Raw genomic sequence first — 22,252 nt, forward strand, 5'->3', positions numbered from 1 at the left:
ATAAATCAAAGGATGCGATCTCCAAAGCCCTTCCCCTTCCTCCTCCAGCCCTTTGTTAAGGTAACTTGCCCCAGGAATTTTTGTTCCCTTCAGGAAGTTGTAGGAATTGTTATGTGGTAGGAGTTGTTAGGTCATAAGGTTGCTAAATTCATGTCTGGATTACCCCACCTTTTGGTCACATACACAGGATGGGGAGAGGAGAGAGGCAAGATAAGGGGAGAAGGAGGGCATGAGAACAAAGGAATCCTAAAATGTATAAAAGGGACAGGACACCACCACTTCTTTGGATACCCAGATCTGGGACCCCTTCTCTGCAGAGAAGTCTATCTCTGTTCTACTTTTAAATAAAACTTGCTTTCTACGCTTGTCTCAGAGTTTCTCAGTGTTCAATCTTCACATCTGGGGAAACAGAACTTGACCTTGATTTATTCTCATCACCAGTGGTATCAATTTTATATATTCTAATATTTTATTTTTCCTATTATGAAATAGGAAGAGTAAAAATTGGCATTGAATTGGTCCAAGGCTTAGAGTAAGTGAGTCCAATGTATCATAACCTAGAGAAAATAGCACTGGGCCCTGATTCTCAAATAAAGTACCCACTCTTATTTTTATTTAATCTTACTGAATTGTACAGTGACCATCATATCCATAAACAGCTTCTTTTTGTTTGATAAATAGCTTCTTAAAAATTGATATCTGTTGCACACATATTGCTTCACAGTAAAAAATATTCCAAATAGGCATGGATAGGATAGAAAAGTTCTGCATATTGTCTCTGTGGAATCCATGTTTTTAAAAAATATAAATAATAAGTCATGATCATAATTGTTAGGTCGGGATTTAAGTGGCTGCATGGGAGGGAGCCGAACAACTAAGGCAGCGGGTAGCATGCCAAAGAGCGACCAATCAAATGCGGACAGATAAACTCCACTGACCCTTACATCCACCTATCACTCAGCAGGATCCCCCGCCTATTTCGGCCTATAAAGAAGCTGGGCAGCTGGGGCCACGTGCTATTTTCTCTGGCTTTCTACCCTGACCTATACCCCAGAGGGCTGGGAATTTCGCCCTAGAGCCAAATTCCAATGAAGCTTGCTTTAGCCATTTATTTTTTTGTTTTGTTTTGTTTTTTTTTGTCCGACTTTTGTTTGGCCACCAGCCCTCGTCCTTGAGCTTACAGTAATCATCTTCAACCACCTATAAAATACTCACTCTCATAGGCAACTATGTGAGTGTAGTGGACAGAATTTCACCATTATGTTGGTTATATCTTGAGTTCCATGAAGAACATAATAATGATGATAATATCAAAATTTAAAAGATTTTTCTCTATGCAGGACTTCTTAATTAGAAGACATTCTAATGTTATTTTAATATACTCAGGCACTTCATGATCTAGGTTCTAATAATTCCTATTTCATGATAAAGTGAGTGTCCACCATACTAAATGAAAAGTGTATCAAGTTTTATCAAGCAAAAGATGAATTTAAAAATCCCCAACTTTCTGTCTGTCTCAAAACTATATGATTTTTCTTTCAACCACCTGAAAAGAAGAAAAATATAAGCAATTCAATCTACTAGTTGTTTAATCAACTTGACACACAGACATGAGACCAATAATTTAACAGATGCTCCAACAAATTGAACCAAATAAATATGAGGTCATGTAAACATTCTAAGTAGCCCCACAAAACTGAAAGAAGTAACTTCAGAGACAATGGCAAATGATCTAGAATAAAAGTAGCACTTTTATGAAATATATCACTTAAGGATGGAGGAATATACTTCTTACCCATAGGAAATCTTTGCCAATTCTCAATTGTATTTTTCTACTCTTGGAATAATTTTAGATAAACAGCAGGGATATTTGTGTATTATATTGCCATTTTTATATAATATATCCTTATTGTCAATAATTTATTGATATTAGAATGGACTCGGTTGCATTTACTCTATTCTTGGGGCTGCAATCTATTCCTGGGCTGTGAGTTTAGTTGATCAATTTGCTGAACTTTTTGAATTCAGTGTTTTATGGGCTATAAATTATTCACTATTTGTCCTACATATGCAAATGCTCAGTTTCCATTTTCTCTGTAGCTGCCTGGTGTTCTCTAGATCTAATGTAGGTGATATGTCCTGTGACCTTAGGTCTCTAAAACTGAAAAGTCAATCATTTACAGAAGTCATTCATTTACACAGATCTTCTTCTTACGTTTTCTCTCTGAAGCCTTTCCTTAAACTCCATAACTTCTGATATCTTTAAGAAGCATCTTTCCATTTTTCCATAAAAATATCTCAATATCTCAGGAAATCCCTGGTACAACGTGATCCAACAGCTCATGTGAGAGCAATAGATATTTAATTACTATATAATTCCTGACTCATTTGCTCTACATGCTTTGAGGACATTTGATCCATGATGGTGCCATTAAAGAAAATAAAAATAGAAAGATCCTTTCTTAGCAAAACTTTCATTCTTTCTCTTTGCATCAGTTTCACTTGGCCCTCACCTGATAGGACCTATTACACACATGAGGACCATGACTCTTCTTTTACAATCAGCCTCTCAATCATGCTTTTTCTGCCTTAGAGCCTGTGCTCACTCAATGCTCTGTCCTCAGTTAATTAACTTGCTCTATATATTTAATGTGATCCAAACAAACTTCCAAGTTAATTTATAGAGACAGAAAAACTGATTTTAAAATTTATAAGAAGAGACAAAATCTCAGAATAGGTAAAACAATACTGGGGATGAACAAAGATGGAGGGCTGACAGTACTTGACTTTCAGACCTACTGTGGAACAACAGTTATCAGGAGAGTGGGATATTGGAGAAATAGCAGATAAATAGATCAGTGGAACAGAATGAAGAGCTCAGAAACAGACCTGTATCAGTATAGCCTATTAATGTATAGTAGAGGAGCAGAAGCAAAACAGGAGCACAGAGTAGAGATCCTTCCAGCAAGTGTTGCTGCATGACCTGGACATACACATTATCATCAAGGCTACCAACACATTTGTAAGGAGATACTCAGAAAGTGGGGAGAAAGAGGAAGAAAAAAATTCTTGTAGAAATAAGGGCTGGAAACTTACCAAATTTGATAAAAACATAATCCTCTAGATTCATTGCTTCCCCTTTGTAAAATAAAAACAAACATATCCATTCCTAGGCACATCAATAATAATAATAATACTATGGCATTTGCAGATAAATGGATGGAATTTGAGAATATCATGCTAAGTGAAATAAGCCAATCCCAAAAAATCAAAGGCCCAATGTTTTCCCTGGTAAGTGGATGATGATATATAATGTGGGTCGGGGGGTGAGAGAAGAATGGAGGAACTTTAGATTACGTTGAAGGAAATGACAGGGAGTGGGGTATAAAAAATTGTGGAATGAGACAGACATCATTAACTTATGTATATGTATGATTACATGAATGGTATCAATCTACATTGTGCACAACCACAGAAATGAAATGATGTACCCCATTTGTGTACGATGAATCAAAATGCAGTCGGTAAAAATAAAAATAAAAATAAATTTAAAAATATTAGATTCCCCCCCCCCCCAAAAAAAAAAGGCAAAGAGAGAATCTTAGAAGCAGCAGAGAAAACTTCTCCTGCACAAGGGAACCTCAGTGAGTGTATTAGTTGACTTTCAATCAGAAACAATGGAAGGATGCGGTGGGGTGGCATATTCCAAGGGAGTAGGGGGCAGATCACCAAGAGTTCCATGTCCAGAAAATCTGTCCTTTAATAATGAAGAAAAATAAAGATACTCCCAGATAAAGAGAGCCTGAGAAAATTTACTGCCAGCAATACTACCATACAAGAAATACTAAAGGAAGCCTTTGGAATGGAAGAAATAGTTCATTCTTACAGATTTGAAAACACTGGATTGATTTGTAAAAGGGTGTGGGGGGGGTGCATTCTGCTGTAATGTATAACTAATTAGAACAAATAAAATAAAATTGACATAAATAAATATAAGAGAAATTTCAGATCTATGCTGAATTGCTGCAAGGCACAAACATATTGTATAGAAGAGTTGAAATTTCAAAGAGGAGATCTTGAAAGTAATAATCCCTGAGAAATAAAAATTCCAGAGATAAAAAGAATTTTCAAAAACTATGAAATTGATGGAGCTCAAGCAGAGATCTATAAGGAAGCAAATAAAATCTGGGTTCCAGGGGGAAAGAATGGTCTCTTCTAACAGGGTGAATAGGTAGAGTTGGAAGGATCCAGAAGGCCCAGGAGGGTGGAGCACATGCTGGCTGGAGGGTGGGGCAGGGGTGTGGTGCTGTCTCTTCTTCTTGCCCCTCCCCAATGATTGGATCCCTTTGTGATGAAAGGGCAGAGCTCTGTGACACAGGCCTGGGCCCTACTCCCTATTCCTGAAGAGAACTCTCTGGACTCATTTGTCCAAATAGGACACTGCGATTCAGTTGATGGAGATTTCTCTCTTCCCTCTGAAAAGCATTAGCGCCACATGGCTGGACCCCAGCTTCACCACTTGGGCAATGGATATGATCCTTGCTTTTGTGTGTGGACTGGGGATCTTTCTCCTCTTATTGCCCCGCCTCCAGGGTAATCCTTCCTTTCCACCACCAAGGAAAAAGGAAAAACTCAGGAAGGTAAGAAACCCCCAGGCCAGACCCCAACAAAAAATAGATTCTCTTTTCTCTATTCTTCCTTCCACTTTTCCAAAATAAGTAGACACACTTCAAAAAAGAGAAATCTCAGGACAGAACAGAGCATCACTCTGGGACAGGAACAGTTGGGCAGGGAGAGATTATACAGTAGGATTTCTCACATCTGAAGCTCTCAGACCATCTAGAGTTTTGCTCTGGGACCATGCAGCCCAGCACATGTATGAGGTCTGGACTCCTGAGAGTTAGGAACCTCTGGAGATGGGAAGGCCTGAGCACTGCTCCAACAGTCACCTTTTCCTGGGAGGTGTCTCTGGAACAAGTCTTTCCTCTGTTGGGATGATGTGAGGGCTGTTCAAGCCTGAGGGCCTCCATCACAGACTGGAGTCACCTCTGGCCTCAGGGAGCAGAACCTTGCCTGGCAGCTGAGAAGAGCCTGTGGAAATGAGTCTGTTCCTGAGCAGGGGATCAGTGACTGAGGATACCCATGTATAGTTTATTTAGAAAATCCCCTTGGTGTTTTCCAAAGAAGAAAAATGAAGTATTTTGCCACTTTAAAGATGTTCTCTGAATAAGTGTCTCCACTAGCTAACTGTAGAAAGTTCAGAAACATGGAATGTCTAGAAGAGCAGAGGGAGAACCGGGTCCCAGCCTCTTTTTCTTTCTTGTCTGTCAGCAACCGAAGGTGAAGAAAGTGCGATACAAGTGCAGGAAGTACAGTGGCACTCCAAAAGGTAATGCCCTGCCCTTCTACCCCAGAGGTGACTTGCTGTTCCCTTTCTGTGAGAGACCAGAGTCATATCCCAAAGGATGTTAGTTGCAGAGACCTAAGAGGGAGGATGCTGGGATGGAAATCATTATACCAGAGACACTCCTCAGGTTCTGTGCTCAGAATGAAGCTGTGGTGGGCCAGGGGTGAGTGATTGTCCAGTAGGGTGGTGTGGCCAGTAGAGGAGCAATAGTGCCTAGATATGGAGGTAGGACTTCCAGGTCCACCTGTGGACAGGCTGTTTCACTTTGTTAAGGCTAATTTCTCTTTGAGGTAACCCATCCTTTCTCCCCTATAAGGTAGTTGTGATAATCATGGAGGTGAAAACACATTGCAAATGATAAAATGTGGCTCCTCCCAAAAACTTAATATCACTCTCACTGATCATATGAACTTGGACACTGAGGCTTAGCCTCCATTCTAATCTCCCAAGATGTCCCCCAAATGGGCATCTCATTTAACTTCCTGTAAAATCCCGGTTCCTCCCTTCTCTACCACAATTTATTTTCCATTTCCAGCTTCTGGCAGTCGCCTGAAGAATGTGATGGAGATTCAGAATCTATTACTACTTCTGCAAAGGTGAGGAACTTTCCAGTTCTGTCTGTGTTCTTCCCATTAGGATCTATAATGTGATCCCCAAGGCTCAAGGCTAACCTAGGAGGAAGAATCCAGATTAGAGTGGAATATGACTAAAGCCCCGGTGATAGGAATAGCAAGGGCTTGGTGAAGCCAGTGAGTGGGGCAGTGGAGGGTCCACAGGCCAGTTGCTCACCCCTGCCCAGTCTCTTGGTCCCTCCTGCTCCTGGCTGAAGCTTCTGCCTCTTGTCTCCTGCAGCCTCATAGGGAAGCTCTGGGACAAGGACAGTGTTCCTCAACTGTTACATGAAGATGCCCCAGGTGAGGAGTTCAAGCAAGGGCTTGCTGTAGCCCAGGAACCACCTCACCAACATTTGGAAGATCCTTCTCCTATCACCTTGTCCCCATTAGCTTCTCTAACTTCTCTAACCAAACACACTCTTCCTCTGGCCTCATCCTTATCAAAAGAACATGAAGACCAGTCTGACTTGAATAGAATCCCACTGGACATTGTCCCACAGAGTTCCCTTCCAGGTCACTCGTACTGGGCATCCCTGATCACAGCCATCTCAGGGCTAGATTGCATAAGCTATTCAATTTCGTTCCTCTCCTGGTGGTGGGCAACTGCCAAGTTCTTATTTTTCTCTACCTGGCTACATGGAAAATCTAAGGAAGAACATCTTTTCCACCATCCATCAGACCCCACACTCTGGGTAGACCCCTCACGTTGGCAGGTAGAGTCTGGAGGCCTCTCTTTCATCAATTCTGATGTCCAGACTTTACTAGAGATGCTGATAACCAAAAGAGTAGAACTAAAAATGTGGAAGGAAAATGCTAAAAATGGATCCTCTTTCAAACAAATTAATCCAGATTACAGTGTGTATTCTTTGGGAAACATTTTGAAGTCACTGGGTGGCAAGAGAGATACCAATGCGCAAACTTTCTGGAACATAAAAGGGAAACCAGAGCAGCCTCGTGATTCTCAGGATTTCTCTTACCACAAGGCCTTGGAGGGGCCTTTAGAGCAAAAATACAGCCAGCTGTTCTGGGGCCTGCCCTCTCTGCACAGTGAGTCCCTGGTGGCTACTGCCTGGGTCTCTAAGAGGTCTTCCACTGCACAATATAAAGTTGTAGCATTCAACAAAGTCTCTGAACCTCTCTCAGTTCAATATCAGAATAAAGAACCTTCACAGCATTCCCAGGAGGAGGCCCAATCCCAACTTTTGGCACAAAACCTGTCTGCATCTGTGGCTCAGGATCAGACTTCATATTGTCTTCCAAACCTACCATCTTCTTCTTCATCCCCGATTAAGACTGGTATAACAACTTGCACTAAATCTAAAAAGGAGGCACAGTCTTTCATCCCAACTGAAGATAAACGTGTGAAATGTCCCTCGAAGAACAGAATGAAATGGAAGGAGGTCTTATTCTCTGAGATTCAAAAGACTCAGGAAGCCTATAACCAGCTCACTCAAAACCTTCCCCAGGGAAGCTTGGTCTCCCAAACTTCTACCAGCCAGAAGCTACAGAAGAGACCACAGCAACACATTCAAGGGAAGTTCATCAGTGATAAACAACATCTTGATCCTCCCTGCAGATTTCTAGCATCTCAAGAACAGATGCATCCTCAGGGTAAATTTCTGGAGAAGGGTAAGTGCCAGAAAAAGGACAAGCCTGGACCTTCCCAGGCCACCCAATCAGCACTTGATGGTAGAAGCAGCACAGGTATTCAGAAGATGGAGTCCAAGCACTCTGAAGGACTCCATACAATGGGCTTGGTAACATTCAAACTAGATTCCCTAAGCAAGGGTGTAGAGCCAGAACAGCACAAGCAGCCAGTAGATATATCCCGGAGTGCAGGAAGCACCTCGGTGAAGATTCAGAATGACAATAAGGAGAATTCAGAAAGTCACTTGAGGAGGACCAGGAAGGGTCTTTCAAAAAGTGACTCACCTACAGGTCCAGAGAAGGAGAGTCTGGAAAAAATCCTGCAAGACCATCTGAGCAGAAAGTCAGTGCAGATCAGTGAGGGCATGATCCCTGTGTGTGTGCGTGGATCCTGGCTTGCTGCCAACTATGTTTTTCCAAAGTCCAACATGCACACAAAACCCATCCCCATCCAGCTAGCCTCCTCCAAGGATCAGCAATCCTATGTAAACACCTTCCAGGAGCTTTCATTCCTCGATCCAGGAACTTACCTGATGCTAGAAACAGATATTATGAGGTCTCGGGTGAGACACAGATGGAGTCCATACCTCCAGGCTCTTGATCCAATTAATTGCAACTTGGGTGAGGTCCAGACCTCACCCCTTCCACAGCCTGCTTTTTCCTCCTCAGCCTCCCATGACTCCAGGGCCATTTCCATAGCCAAGGTTGCTAATCTCCTAGAAGAACTTCCTCAGAAAGGTCTAGGAAAGAGGGTAATAAGAAAAATTTCATTTCCTACTTTGCAGAGTCCCTTTCCTGCTCCCTCACCTTCAGAGGTGCAGAGGACCTGGAAAGGAGTTCCACTGGGTGGCAGTCATAAGACCTCAGAGGCCTGCATGCCTTCTCAGGCCCATACCTATAGCTTTCTGAACCAGAGTAGAGTTATTATGGGGACTGGAAAAGCTAGCCTGGAGCCCAGTCCAAACCTGGATATGGTCAGGTATGAGACAAGGAAAAAGAGTAAAAATGTGGCCTCAGGAGATCCACGTCACGGAGTGACAAAGCTGGAAATTAAACTAGGGGCCCAATCTGAAAAGACTAAGGAGACAGAGGTGGAGGAGGAGAAATCCCCTGAATGGGAAGTGACAGTGGGAACCTCTATGATGGCAAACTCCCAAACCATCAATGTGAATCTGAGGAGTTTAGCATCTCTGGGAAACAGGAAAAGTCCCTCCCCTTCCAAAATTTCTATTTTCCAGGATCCAGGAGAGCCAAACCTGCAAGCAAAGGTAGGTAGTGGTGTTCAGCTCAAAGTAGAGTTTGAGTCAGAGAAGCAGCCCCAAGACCAGGTCACTGGAGTCCTGCAAGACTGCCACACTGATGAGCTCTCCATCACAGATATCTTGCCTTCTCAAGCCTCTCTGTCCAACTCCCAAAGCATGTCCTGGATTAACAAGTCAATTTCCCAAGGTCTATGTGATGTCTTAATGAAGGGAGGGAACAGCCAGGGGCAGAAGGAACCCAAAGCCACAAATGTTGAAGTTCCAGGAAGGGATGAGAATGAAATGCTTTGTTTAAATGATAAGAGAGAAGGCTTTGGGAGGCCCAGACCAGGACAGGAAAAACAAATTTCCCAAGACCGTGAATTGAGCCCTCTTGCCAAGGTTAAGGAAATAGACACTCTTTCAAGCAAGTCCTTCACTTGCCTTCCAGAGAAGGATCAGTCTCTTTCAGGAAGTTATGTCAAGAAAAAAATGAAAGACTTTCTACAGTCTTTTAACATTTATAAAAAAGGCAAAGGGAAGGATGATTCCCTGAATAAAGTCAAGCTCCCAACAGGTACTGCCCAGACCCAGAGATCAGTCACAAGTCAACTATCCAAAGAAAATGGGGTAGTTGAACCCCAGGCACTCATGAATGTTGTTGGACAGATTTTGATGGATAAGTTAGGACTTCAACATAGAAGTGGTCCAACAGAGTTAAATGGACATAAAGAAGAACTCCAGACTCTTGTGAGTAGGCAGTTCTGTGACCACAAAGGGTCTTCCTACTCAGAGCAAAGGCAAATGATTAGAGATATTGCCTCTGGTCACCAAGCCAGCTCCAAGAGCCAAAGCATTCTTAAGAACAAGTGGATTACAGATAAGGATAGCAATTGGACCAGGAAGCCTAGGAATCCTGAGCCCCCAGTCACTCCCATCCAGCATAGGCCAATTGGGGTAAGCACTTCAAGTCACCTTCACCATTACCCAACATGTTTTTTTCAAAATGGTATACTGCGTGGTCAACGAGGTCCTGTTTCCCATGACTTTCCCGGTGGAAAACCTTTCAGAAAAAATTGAATGCATAAGGAAAAAAACTGTCATCATGTGAACCCATTCTATAATGACTAATGGTTTATTCTAAAATTTCAAATTTCTATTGCTTCTTAATACATTTTTTTTTCTCATCAGATGTATTGACTTCTGTCTGTGCTGTACTGTGGGGTAGGGAAAGGGGTCGATATCTGCTTTTCCTCAAAGTAGCTTCTGGAAGGGACAGGACATTCAGAGGAACGACCCTCATCTCAAAATTATTTTGAATGATTCCTCATTCAGTCATTACAGAAACAAACGGTAGAATGCCTTGAGCCTTCTAAGTATGAGGCAAACCTGTGAAGATCCCACTCCATAGTCTGACTCCATCAGTCTTTCCCATGCTTTCTCTCTCCTGGGAACTTTATACAGTTGTGGGAAATGCATGTATAGAGAGGTACCAGAGAGTCCAGTAGCTTCACATATCACAAAGTTGGCAAGGGAATGGACAGGAAGTCACTGCCTTCCCAGTACTAGCTACCAAGCTAGCATGAGGAGACCATATGAGCTATTCACTGGTTCATCCTGGACCATGCCAGGGTCACCCTGCTGTGGTTAACGACCACAGGCCTGGAGAAAGTCAGTTAGCTCTAACATACACTAGAGAGAAAGCAAAACCTTTAAGTAAGAAAGGTTAATTTCCCAAGAGTATATTTAATAAGTCTGCAAATCTTTGCCTCTAAAATTCCAGAACAGATGATCTGACATTTGATGAAGTATCTAGGACTAGGGAACTCTGGCTGTGATTCAGTCTGGTGACATTTACACATGCACATGGCCTTAGCAGTATTTCCATGGACAAAGTGGGGATCTAAAAGGGTCAAGGGGCTGGCTTAGGCTTGCAAAGCAAGTCTATCCTGGCTTCTAGAACTTGCTTGTCCAGAGACAAATAGGAGAAAAGGCAATCCCACAGGATTTGTACATACCAAGGGAAACAATCTGTCCAAAATAACTGACTAGGCTGGAAGGAGGTAAAGTTTGGTCCCTGATGGGTCTCACTCTTCTTCCAGTAGAGGTTTCTTCTTTCAGGGGTCATCTATAAGATGGCTCCAAAGCAGTGAGAGTAGGGATCAGTTCTGTGGGCTGTTCCATACTATTCCACATGCCCATGTGGGCTGGGCAATGGGCACCACCACAGGGGCCTTATTTTTTCCCTGGTGGAGAGTCCTAGGCCAGAAGGTACCACCAAGGAAGAGAACACAATCATAGGTTCTGTCCTCACACCTATCAAGACCCTGCTTATGGGACCAGGAGGTCAGTTATGGTGTGGGTTCCAATGACCTATGATGAACCAGGTCCTGTCTCCCTGATAACCACCACAGCTTTTAGGGTGGACTCAGCAACAAGAGTGGAGTTTGGGACAGGAAGGACTGAAATGAACTTGGGATCTTTAGCCTGTTGTTGCTGGATCATCTCAGGGGTGCAAATTGCAAATTATGGGATATGGAGAAGCTGAACATGAACCTCAGGGCTCCTGAAAGGATGAGTGTTACTTATGGCAACATTGACAAATCAGTCAAAAACAGCAAAGAGCAAGTTCCCAAGACTTCTGGTGCTGTTACTCCATGAAGGGCAGTAAAGTTAGTGGCAGGGAGACCCCACAAAGACCCCCTGGTGACCTCCATAGAGAGACAAATGCAGCCCTCCACAGAGACCCACACTGAGACCTCCAGAGACCCCACAAGATCTACACAGATTCCCACAGGGATCTCCACAGATACCCCCATTCAGAACACCACAGAGTCCCCAAAAGAAACCCACATGGTCCTCCAACTAAGATTTTTATGAAGACCCAAATGAGATACCCAGAGAGATTTCCAACAGAGATCCAAATCAAGAATGATCTCTCAAAGAGATTTTGAGAGAAACCTCAGTCACAGACAATACACTGAGAAGACAGATTTCCCACAGAGAACACACATCTATTCTTAGGAGCCTGTGCAGCCATACAAGGACAGGTCTTTTGCAGTGCATTTAAAAGCCCTTACCAAACTAGAAGCACAGGAAGAAGATCATCAATTGCACCTACTTCCTTGGTATGCTCATATATTTCTGTATTTGTATAATGTCATTTTTCCTCTGAAAAAGTGTTAGTTTCCACATGCAAATGTGTAAAATCTTTTCCTAAGGATCTGTAAATTCTTTCCTAAGATATTCCTTAGCTTGAGTTTTGACCCGCACTTTAGGGAATAACGGACTTCAAAAATAAGTAAAATTGCCAATGCCTAATAACAGAAACTAAAATATTTTGGTGGTGCTGGGAATGGAACCCAGTGGGAGTGTCTATGGAGGTCTTAAGATCTCAGCACGAGGGCTTTGAGGAAGTAAGTCTCTGGGAATCTCAGTGTTGCTCTTTTTGGTGATTCTGTGGAGGTCTCTGATGAGGTCTCTGAAGGGCATCCCTGTCACTGGACTGATTGTCTTACACGTAGAAGTACAACCAGAATTTACAGTGAGATGGAACTTCCTGGTGTTAGGCAAATGTCCTACCACTGAGTTATACCACAATTCCTAATGAGAGAAATGGTTTATTTGTGTAATTTTAGAAATCAACCAGCAAAATGGTATAGGGGACTGCATTTTCATTTTGTTTCAGATAGGTCTTGGGCTCAAAATGACTGACTCATTCACGTTGGAAAAATGATGAAGGGGGGTGCTCAGTAAATGAACTTAGGAGCAAAGTGAACCAGCAGACACAACTGACTCACCCTCATTTACCTTCACCTGCAGAAAGGATTGTGCAGGTGACAAATTTTCTAAAATATGATGGTGTCTTTTATCTAAAATGGAACAAGCCATGTTATCAAACATGAAACTTTCTCACAAACAAGACATGAAACTACAAATCCTGTTTCAATGATAGCACCCACTTGCCCTCAAGTGGTACTAGAGACTATGATCCTAGACTGTGAAATGGTACACTGTGACCAGTGCCAAACCACAGCACAGGGTGAGCAACCCAGGGGTTGGTAAGCTGTTCTTCCCTGAGTCACCTGTGGAACCTGTGCACACAGTCCAGAAGGGCCCCCAAGGAATGGTGGACAGTTTCACTTTACTCATTTCCCATACCCCAAGGTCAATCATGATCTAAAAATGTTAAATGGAAAATTTCAAAAATATTTTTAAACAACTTTATTTTAGTATATTGCTATAATTGTTCTATATAATTATTAGTTACTATTGTTAATATCTTATTATGCCTAATTTCTATCATAAATATATATGATTATGAAAATATATATATAGAATATCACTGGAAGATATTACTTTAGATCGTGTAAGCAATTCTAGGCAAAGAAAAATTGACTCAGGTCAAATATATAGTGACTTAACTAGAAACACAGAAGTGTTTAAAATGTTGGGCAAAATTAAACATCAGATCAATACTTCCAGGATCCACATCCATTGATCATGCTCATAAACTTGCAAACATTGACAGAGTCCTAGCTACCATGGTATGCCAGCTTAAACCTGCACATAAAAGAAGCACTTTCTTCCACTGCATTACTTCAAGGGTTCTGAGAGATCATTTAAACAAAAATGCAGTTTGACAGAAGGCAGCAACTGCAGTTGTTAGTACTTGCCACTTAAATATGACAAGTTGAGAAGGAGAAGTTTTCAGTTTTAATTTCAAAAGCAATATCTTGGACACACATCACTGGACACAATGCAATGAAATAAAAGCCTACCCCAGTCAATCAACTGCACACTATCTACATTACCCAGTAACCTTATGCAATAGGGATGTCGTCGTTTCACACACCATTATTTCTAACACAGCGGGGTTATCAGATACACTTGCCAGGGTGAAGCCAAATGTCACTAAGATTCAGTGAATATGTGGAAATCTTGCAACTTGCTCTCCGACATGGCAGTTAAATGACATATTTGATGGGACTGTGATACTGTCTTCATTGATGCATCAATACCAAAAAGGATAGTGGGAAAAACTGCAAATTTACAAATTTTAGAAAATGACATTTTGTGATCTCTGGAGCAGAATTCTATTTTTAAAACCATCCTATTGTTTTCAGGGGTTATCATGTTTATGTTCTTTTTATCAGGGTCATATTTTCCCCTTAATTACCATAAGGATATTTTGGCAGTGTTCACATTCTTGCTCATTAAATACTCTATGCAAATGATAAACAAATTGTTTTAGTCATCTTTTTCTTGTTAATGTGACTAAAGGACCCAACCAGCATAATTGTATGGGGAGGAAAAGTTTATTTAAGGGCTCATGGTTTCAGAAGTTTTAGCCCATAGAAGGCCAAGCTCCATTCCTCAGGGATGGAGGTGAGGCAGAAAATTAATGGCAGAAGAGTGTGGCAGAGGGAAGTGGCTCACATGGTGATCAGGAAGCAGAAAGGGGTAGGGGGAGAGAGAGAGAGAGAACGAGAGAGAGAGAGAGAGAGAGAGAGAGAGAGAAAGACTGACTCTCCAGATACAAAATGTATGCCCCATAGTCATGGCCACAATGAACCACTTCCTCTAGCCACACCCAACCTGCCTCCGGTTACTCAGTTCATCCCATCTAGGATCTGTAGTTTTTCGTTAATTTCTCAAATTCTAGATTTATGTCTCCCAATTGAAGCTAAAAGTTTCCCTCAGGCTTCCTTTTTTTTTTTTTAGTGAAGAGTGGAAACTGAAAATAATAAGCAGTCATAGATAAACAAGTGGGCCTTGTACTCACATCAAGGTGTGAAAAAATAAAGTAGTTGTCCCTAATCTGTGATTTTGCCTTGGATCTTTCAGATCTCTATGGTCAATCACAGTCTAAAAATACAGCACAATACTATAAACTACTGTGAAGGACAGAGATAATGCCACATGCACCTAACTTTTATTATAGTATTTTGTCATAACTATTCTGCTTATTGCCTAACAATTAAACTTTAATTACGTGTGTGTGCAGATATATGTATATGTACAATTATGTATACATATACATAAACACATGTGTGTTTTAGCCTCCTTAGGTTTGTATTACATAATTACAGTTTTAGCCAGAAAATACTGTTTATTTTGCAAAACATGGTACATCATGATTAAACAGGAGATCTGAAGGCTGAGTCTCTCCAGCAGTTTCTGCCAGGTCTGCCTGTACTTCGGTTTGGGAAATTCCCTCAGTGCTCACCTACACTGAGATTATCTTTAGCTGGCCTCAGATCCCCTCTCTCTGGTTCCAAAGCCCCCAAGTTGCATGAGATTAAAGAGTTTGCCCCTCAGGAAAACCTGGATGTGTCTACTACTGATCAACTATGGTTTTGTAATGAATGATCAATCAGGTGATTTGTCTGTGACCCTGAAGGTACACTGAATACTTTTCCTTATCAAGAAAAATTGAAGGTACACATTGATCTATTAGTGAAAATTAAAATGCATTGAAAGGTACTAGTAAAAAACTAACTAAGAACTCTGTCTAGTCCTAGATCCCAGACATTTTCTTACATTTTATATTCAAGTCTGTGATCCATTTTGAGTTAATTAGTGTGCAAGATGTCAGGTTTAGGTTGAGAATATTCAGTCTTTAGTTTTTTCTCCACCCCATCTGTTGAAAAGATTTTTCCTTCCTTCAGTTAGTGTTATATCTTAGTTAAAAAGGAATTGAGCAAATTTACTTGGATTCAATTCTAAGTTCTTTATTTTTTTTCACTGATTTTCTGAGCTCTTCACCAATATCACGCTGATTGTTAGAGTAACCATAAAGTAAACCCTCACTGTCCGTTAAGAAGATTCAAATACTTTACTCTTTTTCAATAATTGTTTTACTTATGTGAGGTGTCTTTCTGTATATGTTTAAAAACATATCTCTGCATAAAAATTTTGCTGAGATTTTGATACAAATTCCATTAACTTTATAGATCATCTTGGAGAGAACTGACATCTTTACTATCTTGATTCTTCCAAACTGAGAAAGGTTGTCCGAATTTATTTAGTTCTTTTTTTCCACTTATTTCACCAACACACTGTTTTTTCATATTACAGATTCTGTACAAGTTTTGTTAGATTTATGACTAAATATTTTATTTCCTTTGGTACAATTATGAAGGTCTTACATTTTAAATTTCAGTTTTTGTTTATTCATTGCTGGTATGTAGAAATGTGATGGGTTTTGAAATGGAAATTCTCTATCCTGTGAACTTGCTGAAGTAATTTATTATTTCTAGAAGAGTCTTTTGTAGATTCTCCAGGATGTTCCAGAGTCAATCATGTAATCTGAAAATAGGACTGTTTAATTTCTTCTAGTTTGTGTAAATAAAAGTAGTGAAAGTGGACATCATCTAAGAAAGGAGCACATCCTCTCTTCAATTGTTAAATATGATTTACTTAGAGGATTTTGGGGTTAAATCACTTGACAAAGTTTGAGACGTCCATTCTATTTCTGATTTTCCAAGACTTATTTTTTAATCATAAAAGGGTGATATACTTAATTTTTTTTCATCTTCTTGTATATATTTTTTTCTTTTTTTTAAATTTTGAGACAGGGTCTTGCTAAATTGCTGAGGCTGGCCTTGAGGAAACAGGGATTACAGGCATGAGCCACCACACCTGAATACAAATTGTTTCTTCTTCAGAGTGTTAATATAATGCATAACACTGATTGAGTTTTGAATGCCTAATATCTGGAATAAATTTCACTTATGAGCAATCTTGAACCATGTTTCCTTTTTTTCCCTTTGTGTTAGTTTTATCTGGTTTTGGTATTTGCTCCTTGAAGAATTATTTGGGGATTGACCTTCTTCTATTTTCTGCCATAGTTTGTGTAACATTAGTGTTAATTCTTCGAATGTTTGGTAAAACTTCCCAGAGAAACCATACAAGCCGAGGAATGGTAGCGAAGAGAGTTCTATAATTTTAAATTTAACTACTTTAATAATTATAAGAGAGCTACTCAGGTTATCTATTGACTTAGATTTGATAACTTGTCATTTGTGAGAAATTGTTCCATTTCTTATAAGCCTTTGAAATGATGCTCCTAATGTGTAGTATTTGCTAGTTATCATTTTAATGGCTTCAGGAACTGCTGTGATATCTCTTTTTTTCTGATATTAGTTCTAAAATATCTTCTCTATTTATCTTTCTCAATCTTCCTGGCAGTTTGTTGATTTCATTTTATAATTTATTTTTAAAGAACCAACTTCTTTATTTTAATTATTTTCTGATTATTAATGTTATTGATTTCCACTCTCATATTTATTATTTTCTTCTTATGTTCATTTCCAGTTTATCTCTTGTCTAGATTCTGGAGGTAGAAAATGAGAATATTGGTTTGAACCAATATTGTACTGTAAACAATCAGTGCTATGAACATCAAACTAGGCTCAGTCTAGCAATGGATACACATTCTCTTGTGCTATATTTTCATTTGCATTCAATTCCATGTATGTTTTTCCCTTAGAGCCTTCCTCGTCTACCCATACCTTACTAAAATAGATGTTTTTTAATCCTGAAGTGTTTCGAGATTTTTCTATTATCTTTTTCATTGATTTCTAGTTTGATTTCAACATTGTTTGTAAATACATTTGTAATTATTCAATTTTTTTTAAAAATTGTTGAGGTATATTTTATGATCTAGAACAAGGCCCATCTCAGTAAATTCACCATGGATTTTTGTTGGGCGGACTGTTCTATAAAAATCAATTAGTGTTGGTTGACTATTATTCAGCTCTTATACAAATTGCTTTTTTTCCTGAACTAGATTGCTAAAATGGGATTTTGAAGACCTAGATTGAAGTGGAGGCTAATCTATTTATTTTTTTCAATTTTATCAGTTTGTGCTTATATTTAGAGGGCATTTTGTCCAGTATGTAGACATTTAAGCATGACCACATGTCTTTCTTGTGGATTGGTTCTTTTATCATAATGTAATATCCCCCTTAATCTCTAGTAATTATTTCTTCTTTTATGTGTACATTAACTAACATTAACAAAGCCAATCCTGCTTTTTAAGAAATTTAGGTTTCTGCAGTATGTCATTTTTCATCCTTTTATTTTCAAGCTATCTATGCTATTGTATTTTTAGTGAATTTCTGTTAATAGTGTATTTTTGAATCAAGTTTCTTTACCCACATGAGCATTCTGTTTCTCCAAATGATACACATATGCAATTTATGCTTATGGTAATTATTATGTGTTAAGGCTTAAGTATGTTACTTTATTATTTGTTTTCTGAATTTTTACTTTCTCATTCCTATGGGTTACTTAAATAGCTTTAGGATTATATATTGATTTATTTAGGCATTTGTATAATTCTCTTAGTTCTTAATTTATTAGCATTACATATGTGACTTACAAGAGTCACCTGATCTTGATGGCTTTATCACTTCAAGAGGGGATCATTAAGATCTTTTTATTCTCTCTGCTTTTAAAAATGGAATTGATTTAAGTATTTCCTCTACATGCATTGGATGCCATATCAGATGCTATTTATAATTTTTCTTCAAATGCAAATAGAATTTTTTTTTCTGTAGTGGTTTAACAATTCCAAACACAGTATTTCCCACAGAAGCAGAACACTTCCCCCCACTCAAAAGGCCCTTGCCATAATTAAGATTCTCCTCTTGTCAGATCAGCAGAATGTCTGCAGAGGTTATTGCAGTTGGTAGTTTCCTTTTTCTTTCAAATGCCAGGTTTGCACACACAAGGTGTAACAGAGTCTGTAAGTTTGTTTTACAAATGATATTATCTCTGTTTTCTTGTTAAAAACTTATAAAACCCCTGCTGGTCTACAAAAGCACTTTCTGAGAACTCAAAGAAAAAAAAATGTATGTAAACCTCCAAGGCCCCCATCACCCACCCTTAGACACTGGGTATAAAGCTCAAAAAGTTTCCAAAATCACTGGTCAGAGGAAGAATTCTTAGGCGAGAGCCACCTCTGAACCCTGTAGTCAATAAACCAAACCTGCTTCCTGAAAATTCCTCAGGTGTCTAGCCTCTTCTGCCCTACTTGACCATCACTTTTTAAAAGCTATTTACAAAAAGTTCTTTTCTACTACTTTTACTTTTAAATATATCAAGCACTTCTAAATATACAGAAATACATATTCCACATAAAAATCTGTCCACTATGCACACAGCACTGGTAAATAAAATTGCACATGTAGCAATGGTTGTAATCTGAGGTATCTTCTAATACAACCATTTTGTCCTTGAAACTTTTCCTTCTCACTTCCTTCTCTCTACTTTCAGTCCAGTGGACAAGTACAGGCATATATGGCACTTAAAGATTGTTGAACAAATTCATATCCAAAAATCATTTACGGAAGACAAGCTTTCCTATGCATTTCAACACAAATGTATAAAATGTGCTAATTTTACTAACTACTTGGTCATACATTGGCAACCTTTTTAACACCTAGAGACTAGATGCTGCAAAATTGGAACTCATTTGTCCATTATATATACTATATACACAGCAAAACAAAATACACAAAACATACAGAATTGATGTCTGAAAATGTCCACTTATATATTACTTTTTGCATTTGCTTCCCTCCCACCTTCTCCATGTCACTGAGCAAGTACAAACAGTACTATACTGCTCACAGAGGTAGTCTAACAGTTCCATTCCAAAAAGACAATATTTCATATGAATTTTGGCAAAAAGATATTTACAAAGTGATATTACTACCTTTACATTTAACATATATCAGGGACTTCAAAACACCTAAACAGACTAGATGTTTCATGTAAGGATTCAATTTTTCCACTATGTGCATGACAGTCTTGAACAAACTGCACACATGTAACAATATTTCTAGTTTGAAAATGTCTTCAAAATATGAACATTCTGGCCCTTAACTGACCCAGTGGGCTATAATGGTCAAATTTTCAGAAGACAATCCTTCCTAGGAATTTAAACAAAAAAGATGCAAAATTTGTTTACTAATTCTACTTACTTCATACACTGGCAATCTGTTTAACATCTAGAAAGACTAGCGGTAGATTAGGATTTGTTTTTCCTTTGTATACACTATGTACACTGCAAAGTAAAACAAAATCCATAGCTATAAGGTACAACTCTTGCCTCATAGTAAGCACACTAGCCTGGTGCTCCCAAGGACCAGCACAAAACTCTACTACTCAACAAGGGGTTTGGCTATTGCCCTTCCAAACCATTTCATAAGAATTTTAACAAAAAGAAATTTAGAAAATGTATTCTATTTTTAACATATATCAGGCACTTTAGAACTGCAAGTTGAGCTATTTCAAAAAAGTACTTATCGTTTTCAACTATATGTATAGTAATGAGGAATAAAATGCACACATAAAACCCGTCTGGCACAGGACCTCCTCCTCCTCATGATCAAAGTCTTCTCCATGTCCTCTAACCCACTGAACAAATGTGGACAAGTCTCACTCCTGGAAGTGGTCTAACAATTCAAAAGAAGACACTTCCAGAAGACATTTCTGATTTTTTTAAACAAATGGGCATTTATAAAATGTTATTTTCTAACTCTATCATACCTCAAGCAACTTCTTTACACTTAAAATGTCCAGATGTAGCACAAGTTTTAGAAGGTTGAGGGCCAGCCCAGAGCAGTTTTTTCATATTATCTACTCAGGCTTTCTACAAACTGCCAGTAAATCTTCCCAAAGAATGGTGGGCATTTCCCATTGGTCAGATACGGTATGTTACTATACCTTTCTGTCTTCAGTAGAAGGAGCACCAACCTCCAGAGGGCTAACCGTTCCACCTGTCCTAGTCTGGCGCTTGGCTGACCTTCCAGGGCGGTTAAGGCCTTTGTTTGTCTTTTTGGGACTAGGTGCGGTCTAGAGGAGCCGGGGCAGAGCTGTCACGGGGGCTTTAGTCTGCACTTCTCCACTGTCCAACGCGCGGCCTAGCTCTTCCGCGTCCACTCGCCTCCTTGGGCCCTCAAAGCCCCTGCCGGCCTCGGCGGCATTCTGGAGGCCGCCATTCTCACCAAGCTAGCATACGCCACCCCCGCCCCCACCCCCAACGATACCATGCGCTCAGTTGCACGGGCTGGGACTCACAGAATTGGATCAGGAGACTTGGCAGCCCGTGGTGTCCAGGGTCCAACAGTCGCCACCGCCTTCAGGTCATCCAGTTAGGGAGGTAGGCTCACCTGTCCTTCACAGCCTGGGCAGGTCAGTGGACAGTGGCAGCGGGAGCTCCGGGGAATCGGGGGAGTTCTGTAGGGCACAAGCTGTGGTCTGTCCGGGGCCCTCAACTTACTCACCTGCCTTGGGCAGGAGAGCTCCAGAGGGCCCAGGGGAACAGGCCGCCTCCCTTTCTTACTATGTCAAATAGGATTTTTAAAACATATGAGAAGAAGTGCTGGGTTTGAGCCCCAGCACACACAAGAAAAAGTTGGCTTAAAAATATAAAACAACTTCCATGAATATTTTCTAAGAAGACTACTAGCTGACGTGAACCAGCAAAAATGAAAGAGGAAACCCAGGAAGAGGACATGTGAACCAGGAAACTGAGGCTCTAATAAAGGAGAAAAGCAAAGGTAAGTGCAAGAATATGGCAGAGCTCCAGAATGACAGCAGTACGGGATGTCTAGGTAGCATATAGTCCAGAATGGAGTTAAATGAGTGCTAGGCTCCAGGATAGAAGTGTCTAAAATTTTTTCTTAACTATACCAAGAGTATGTTTATAGTTATATTGCAGGATTTGGAAAAGAAATGATGATAGGTACATAGAAAACTAAACAAATCAAAAATAGGTAATCATTAACTCCAGGAAAAATGAGATTTTACAAAGAAAGAAAATGTAACCACAGTATATGGTGGCTCAGCTGTGAACAATATTTATATAATCGGAACAATGTAAACATTATTTCTGAGTTGTAATATATTGGGAGTGTGTGTAAGGGGATGATACGTTATAGCAGGAGCTGTAGAAGACTGTTTTAAATCTTTATTTTCTAGAGTGGAAAACAGAGTTAATGTCTACAATTGAAAAAGCAAGAAACAGTAATAAAACCATTATTTAGAGGGAAAAATTGTTTTTGGTAAACTAATTCTTAAAAATGTGTTAAGTTTTCTAAACAAAAAAGAAAATCATAATAGAAGAAAACTTTGAATTTCAGAAAGAAAAGAAGTCCAGGGAAACAAGAAGGGATGCATATCATAGATCATGCTTCTTATTTTTTGTTGTTGTTTTTTTGTTTGTTTGTTTGTTTGTTTTTGCAGAGTAATAGGCATGAGTTTATTGAAGGGATTGGAAAAGGGAAAGTAAGACACTCTCAAGGGACAGAACAGGCCCTGTTGGAGAG

At 39.7% G+C, this 22,252-nt stretch overlaps 1 protein-coding gene across 1 annotated transcript; it reads left to right on the top strand.

The window, feature by feature from the left end:
* Positions 1–4,454: 4,454 nt before the first annotated feature.
* On the top strand, positions 4,455–21,080 carry LOC124965336 (spermatogenesis-associated protein 31E1-like). Its single transcript, XM_047526215.1, has 5 exons — positions 4,455–4,640; positions 5,332–5,389; positions 5,943–6,003; positions 6,260–9,866; positions 20,850–21,080. The coding sequence occupies exons 1-5, from the start codon at positions 4,455–4,457 to the stop codon at positions 21,078–21,080; spliced, it is 4,143 nt and encodes a 1,380-aa protein (XP_047382171.1).
* The last annotated feature ends 1,172 nt before the right edge of the window (positions 21,081–22,252 follow it).

The sequence above is a fragment of the Sciurus carolinensis genome, chromosome 15 (genome assembly GCF_902686445.1).
Source record: "Sciurus carolinensis chromosome 15, mSciCar1.2, whole genome shotgun sequence".
Classification (NCBI taxonomy): Eukaryota; Metazoa; Chordata; class Mammalia; order Rodentia; family Sciuridae; genus Sciurus; species Sciurus carolinensis.

Bases quoted from the DNA above. Each gene is read 5' to 3' on its own strand.
- LOC124965336 (XM_047526215.1), top strand. From the start codon at position 4,455: ATGGAGATTTCTCTCTTCCCTCTGAAAAGCATTAGCGCCACATGGCTG. The intron at 5,390-5,942 runs GTAATGCCCTGC...TTCCATTTCCAG, and splicing joins GTACAGTGGCACTCCAAAAG to CTTCTGGCAGTCGCCTGAAG. The intron at 6,004-6,259 runs GTGAGGAACTTT...TGTCTCCTGCAG, and splicing joins CTATTACTACTTCTGCAAAG to CCTCATAGGGAAGCTCTGGG.